Source organism: Lepus europaeus, chromosome 11 (assembly GCF_033115175.1).
Source record: "Lepus europaeus isolate LE1 chromosome 11, mLepTim1.pri, whole genome shotgun sequence".
NCBI classification, from domain to species: domain Eukaryota; kingdom Metazoa; phylum Chordata; class Mammalia; order Lagomorpha; family Leporidae; genus Lepus; species Lepus europaeus.
In genome coordinates this window covers 105718664-105724812 of record NC_084837.1, presented here as the reverse complement: position 1 = coordinate 105724812, position 6149 = coordinate 105718664, and the positions used below count along the sequence as shown (strand labels likewise).

General features: G+C 62.0%; 1 protein-coding gene across 2 annotated transcripts in view; it reads right to left on the bottom strand.

Annotated features, from left to right (window-relative positions):
- Positions 1-2957: 2957 nt before the first annotated feature.
- ALPK3 (alpha kinase 3) overlaps positions 2958-6149 on the bottom strand; it is a 47120-nt gene continuing 43928 nt past the window's right edge. For both annotated transcript variants that reach the window (XM_062206302.1, XM_062206301.1), the window contains 2 exons: positions 5013-5061; positions 2958-4466 (listed from right to left, as the gene is read on the bottom strand). In XM_062206302.1, the coding sequence (XP_062062286.1) occupies positions 4124-4466; positions 5013-5061 (392 nt within the window). In that variant the 3' untranslated portion in view covers positions 2958-4123. The remainder of the gene's footprint in view (positions 4467-5012; positions 5062-6149) is intronic.

Sequence of the window (6149 nt, the reverse complement as noted above, 5' to 3'; positions counted from 1 at the left end):
GTGCAAAGGTTTCAGGGGAGAGATGCTTTATTGGGTCCCAGCATGCGTCCTGTGCCAAGGGGGTCCCCAGGCGGGCTCCCCCCTGGCTGTGCGGAGCACGTGGGGAGGCTCAGCCTGGAAGGGGTGCTGTGAGAACGAGCCCCGCTCTGATGCCAGCAGCCGAGGTGGAGCGAAGCGGACTCCGGGATGGGTGTCTGCCCTCCTGGACACAGCATGGACCAGACTGAGCTGTGGTCAACCGCTCACGGGGGCCCGGCAATGCGAAAGGCCAGATGGCTCCCCGGGGAGCACCTGGGAGTGACCGCAACTGGAGAATCCTGATTGACCCTCAGATGCCTATGGGGAACCTTCTGTGCAGCTTTCCGGGGAGGGCCCCGACCCGTATCTGTTTCTCTGGGGACAACAGAGGGATGGGAGACCTGCCGCTCCCCCACGTGCCCCGAGGAAGTTGTGCAAGATGGGGGGCGGGGGGGGGGCGCGGAGAAGTCACGTGAACAAGCAAAGGCCTACTCCTCCAGGCATATTTCCTTCAAAATGTGGGACAAACGGCTGCGTGGGAACCCTCACCACCAAGGCCTGGTTCCAGCCAACCCATTTGCGCACTGACAAAAGGCTGCCAGCTTCAGGTTGGGCCCAGAGCGTGTGAAGTCTCTCCGGCTTTACTGTAACCAGTCGGCCGCTGGCTGCAGGACACGGAGGTCCCTGCCTTCCCAGGGTGCACCGGGGAGGGGGCCCACGTGGATCCTGCAGGAAAAACACGGTGGGGGCACCAGGCTTTGGAGCCAGGGGAGGCTCTGGCCAACGAGCAGCCGCGATCCTCTGGGAAATGCCCCCTGCTTGTCACTGGGTTGGGGGAGCCGAAGGATCTGACCGCAGCACACCCAGTGGCCGCGCCGCACTCACGGCTGGTGTGGCCAGAGGCACGCTCTCATCAAGGGCACGGGGTCGCTGCCCCCCGCCCTGGTGCCTCCTCCTGCCGTCCGGTCCACGCCCTTGGCTCTGGGAGCAGCCAGACATTTCCCTTGTGCATCTTGTCAGACATTCGTCTCCGTTGACCTTGGCCGCCTCGCCTCTCCTGCCATCAGGCCCCGCGGGCTCATCAGATGCCTGGGGCAGCACGGTGCTGTCCCGCCGTATCCACGGACTCAACCAACTGGAATAACTATTCAGAAAAAGCTGGCATGTGCACCGAACGTGTGCAGACTTGCCTTGTGCCCTAACAAGACAGAGCAGCCATCCCTATGGTACTTAGGCTGTGCCGGGAACCGTTAGCCAGAGACGGCTGAACATCTACAGGGGGCTGTGTGCGGTTCCTATGCAGACCGGAGCATCTGTGGGTTTGACATCCTCGGGGGTGGAGGGTCCTGGGACCAAGCCCCTGCAGACAGCGAGGGAGGGCGCCAGTGGACCGATGTGTAGGGTATGCCCTCACCTGGTGGGGAGTCCCAGAGATGGCCCTGAAACACCATTAAGAGGCTGGCAGAAGGCGGAGCCAGCTCAGAACTGGCAGCCGATCCATGGCACCCTTCGTCCTGCAGGGCTGGGAGGCAGTGGGGAGACCGATGTCGCATCACCATACCTCACTGCCTTTCTCACACTGGAGGTCTGGGGCCAGGGGGGTGGTGAGATTTTAGGCGCCAAGGAAGACAAGAGTCCTCATGAAGACACAGAGACGGTTCACCTGACTTGGCAGCCCAGGCGGCCACCTCGTACCCCTGAGTGACGGAGAACTGGATGGGGAGCAGCTGGGCTGAAGAATCTGCCCAGAGGAATGGCTGTTGCTGTGTGAAGGGGGCGGGACCAGAGACGGGCAGCCGGGCATTCCGGGAGTGGCTCCTGGAATGTCCACGTCCGGGACTGAGTGCCTGGCACCCGGGCCCACTCCGAGGCTGGACCCCTCCCACAAGCCCCAAATCTCTGGTCACACATGAGGGCCTGGGACCAGTCCTAGCAGCTGAGCGGCTGCCTCCTCTCCTGCTGACTTCATCGTTTTGGTTGACTACGGCCCACTTTCCCCAGGTTATCATCAGGGATGGTGGACTTTGGAGAAGAGTGGCCGTCATCACCATTGCACTTCATTGAACAAGACGCTGAGCTGCCTGGGAGAGGAGTGTGTTCTGGGCTACGTGTGGGAGTCCTAACACCTGAGACGTGGGGAACAGGGTGCGTGTGTGTTTGCTGGTAGGTGAGGCAGTGGCTTCGGCATTCGCCCACCAAACCCTTTCTGCCCCTCCACTGGCCACCACTTCTCTGGCCAGGATCTCTAGCCTTTGGAAAATGGCTTCTGGCCATTGGTCCAGGTACATTTCTACTGCTTAAGACTCAAGCTCAGCCCAGCGGGCAGGTAACTCCCTCCCAAGACCGCCTCACATACTGTGGCTTCTCAGTGGCCGCCGGCCAGGGCGTCCAGTGTCGGTCTGCGGGGCTGACGGGAGGATGAATGAGTGGCACTCAGCTCAGCTCAGGGTCTGGATGTGTGGGCTGGGGAAGTTGGGGGCATGCTGGGGCGGGGTGGGGGAGTCACCGGAGCACAGGAGGAGGTAGAGAAGGGAGCGTCAGGCCAGGGAAGGCCCTGGGGCATGGGGCTGGGGAGAAGCAGGGGAGGCCGGTGTGGAGGCAGCCAGAGCCACGGGGAGTCCGCACAGAGCCCCTGGCTCTGCTCTTCCGGCCTGGGCTCCTTCCTTAGTGTCCGTCTCTTAGGGAAAGAGCAATGCCAAAGGCGTGAGGCCCAGAGACCTAACACCTGCCCAGTGTGTGCACAGCATGGAGTGTAGCTGTGGACGGAGAAGGCTGAGACTGAACTGCAGCCCAGGAGCCAAGGGACTTCCCGAGGGGCCCAGGGACTGTAGGACACCCACTGGGAGCCTGCCTGGGCAGGGGGAGGGCACCTCGACTCCACACACCTAAACCACACCGGAGGAGGAAGCAGATGCGCAGTCGCTGCTTTATTGCAGGATCGACCCCGCCCCAGGACTCCAGGGGTGTGCTTGGGACCCAGAGCAGAACTCCTTGGGAGCCCCTATCCGTGAAGGTTCAGAGCTGGGCCCCCAAGATCGAGAGCTGACAGCTGGGGGGGCACAGAGGGGGCCCGGCACCCTAGTGCACGGACAGGCTGCTCCCTCCAAGCACCCATACGCCCTGCCCATGGGGAGAGCCCCAGGCCTTCAGGCCCGGTTGAGAGGCATATGAATGTCCTGGGACCCCACCACCTCCAGTATGGGCACAGCCACCTCCCGGCTACAGCTGCCGATGTGAGCTTCAGGCCAGCTCTCAGCTGCCAAGCAGAGGGCCCAGAAGCGGGGCAAGAGTACGCTCAGATACGAGGAGAGGCCGGGGCTCTGTTCCTCACCTGGGTGGTGGTGGGTGGGGTCAGGGTCAGGGTCAGGGGAGGCCTTGGGCAAAAAGACAAGCAAAGAGCTGGTGAGGGCAGGTGGCAGGCTGCAGCTGGGGTCCGAGCTGTGTATGTGTGTGTGTGTGTGTGTGTTGGGGGGAGCGTGGGAAGCAGGCGAGCACGTGCCGCAGTGACGGGGAAGGAGGGGCAGGAACACACATCATCCAAGATCACGCGCCAGGGTCCTGAGGCCCACCTGGGCTGAGGGGCAGGTTAGTGCAGAAGCCAGAATGAATTAGACCAAGTAGCCATGAGGAGACACCCTGAGAGTCAGCGGGCCAGGCCCAGCAGCGGAGGCCTGGGCCCTGAGGACAGGGAGCGATCAGGGCAGCGCGGGGCCCGAGGGGCCGCGCCGGCTGCAGGGCTGGGCTGGGGGAGGGTGGGCTGAGCACTCATGCAGAGGACTCGGGAGCCTCCAGCAGTGGTGACTGTAAACTTAAACTTCAAGGAGGGCCCCGGCCACCAGGCACTTGGGGGTGGGGGGTGGGTGGCGCTTGAGGCCTGGGAGCCCTGAGTGACGATGGCACTGGCAGAGGCCAGGGGGCTGTGTGCCATGCACCGAAGTCGTCTGACGAGGAGCTGAGTGAGGAGCGGCTGCCCAGGGAGGCCCAGAGCGGGGCCTCCGCGGTGCTCCTGCTCTGGTTAGTTCCGTACTGAGAAAGTTTCCATCCGGTTCAAGCTGCTTCCTGGTTGGTCTGCTGCTGGGTGGAGGCCCCCAGCCTCCTGGTGGGGCTACCGCATGCCCTGGGCCTTGGAGCCCCCCTCTTGAGCGGGAGGCTCTCCCAATAACTGGACGGCAGCTGCCTCTGAGGCCTGCAGGGTGGCCTTGGAGCTTGGGGCACCCTTGCGGGCGCCCTGGGGACTAGGGGGGCCTTTCCTCTGGGGCTGAGGACTCAGCTGGGGGCCCTTCCTGCCAGCAGATGGACTCTTGGAGCCTTTGGCCTTGGCTTGAGGGTGGGCCTCGGGGCCCTTGAGGGCTTTGAGGCCGAGCGTCTCGCAGTAGGTGTTGCACTGGTGGGAGGAGGCAAACTGGTCCAGCAGGGCCGGGCAGCAGCTCTCCTTGAGGCCTTGGTATCTGCAGCCAAACACGAAGAGCGCAGTGGGGTCCCACCCTTGGGGGGCCGACTGGGCTGTCATGCCCAGGGTACCTCCCACCCCACCGGAGGGGGATGGAGTCTCTCCCAGATGCTACTGCAGGTGGCAGCATCCCCAACCTCAGTTTTAAAACGGAGTCTCGCTACACCCTGACACGTGGGGCTCCTCCTGAGGACACCTGCCGGTGTGAGCGTGGCTATCAAACGGCCACCGGAAGAGGCTCGGTCAGCAGCCCAGGCACAGGGCCTTGCTCGTCTGCACCTTGACAGCATTCCCCAGTGAGGAGGATGCTCAGAGCACTCGGAGGCGCCAGATCTCAGAGCACCCTGTGTGCGGGCATCAGCTGCAGCTTCCAGTCCCGACCTGGGGTCAAGGGTACGGCGGGGGCAATCACGGGCCTCCAGCATGTGAGCCCAGGACCATGGGTGTGACCAGGTGCCAGGCTAGCCCCTCCGGGCTGCAGAACCACGAGTCAGGACGTCTGACACCCAGAGACCCTTCAAGGACAGAAGACGCGCTCACTCACCCTCGCAGCTTCGTGGCGATCTGCACGTCAGTCATCTTCCAGTCCACGCCTGGAAAGACAGAGGGGTGGGGGCGACGTCAGCCTGGGCTGGTTCTAGGCCCCGCTGTCTCCGAAAGGAGCTTGGACCAGAACTCCCCAGGACCCAGGGAAGGCACATCTCACACCACCGCCGGTCTCACAGGCAGTGCACATCTCTGTCCTCTTAGTAGCAAGAATACTCCCAGCTTTACAGGCAAGGAGGAGGTTCAGAGCCAGGTGCCTGGCAGAGTCGCTGACTCCCTGCAACAACCACTGTGGATCCGAGTCAAAGTCGAGTTTTTCTGACTCCTGGAGCCAATCTCTCCCAGTCGTGCAAGGCTGCCTCCACTGGGGCAGACCAGGTCACACTGGATGGCCGCAGGCTTTGAGTTAAAAATCTCCCCTTCTTCTTAGCAGATTAACCGTCTGTCTGGGCAAGAGACAGGAGGAAGACAGGCGTGCGAGGATAAACCAGGCTGACTGCAGAAACGTGACGCTGATGAGACTGGCTTCCACGCTGACCGCACAGGCAGCGCGCAAGCACACCAAGGAGCCAGGACGGCCTTTAGCCTTGGAAGAAGAGCCAGGCTAAACAGTGAGGGAGCGGGAGGGAGGCTGCCCAGGTACCGGGCCGGCCCACCCAGGTACCTCAGCATCGGCGGGTCGGGGTGTGTGGTCGGAAGTGGAATCCTCTGCCCCCAAAGGCCCCCTGCCACCCGCCTGGCCAGCCGCCTGAGCTCGACTTCTAAGTCACCTTTTCTCTTGCCAACATTTGGCACAGGTTAGACTGCAGAAGATGAATTCATAAGTTCATACATGAATGACAGTGGCTTAGTGTGTCACTAGCTTCCCTGCCTCCCAAAATATGTGGCCGTAGACACAATAATTACTGCAGAACCTAGCTCCGATAAAAGGCCTACTACAGTCAGTTTTGCATCTCTAAGCCCTTGGTTTTCCCAATTCTTTAGCACAGGAACAAGATGGAATAACATAAAATATCCCAGTAACCTCTCCTCCCACTGTAGACATCATTTTATGTTTCCATTCCTGAGCGATGGTTAAACAAAGTAGGCCTGGGGCTGGCGCTGTGGCATAGCAGGTGAAGCCGACGCCTGCAGT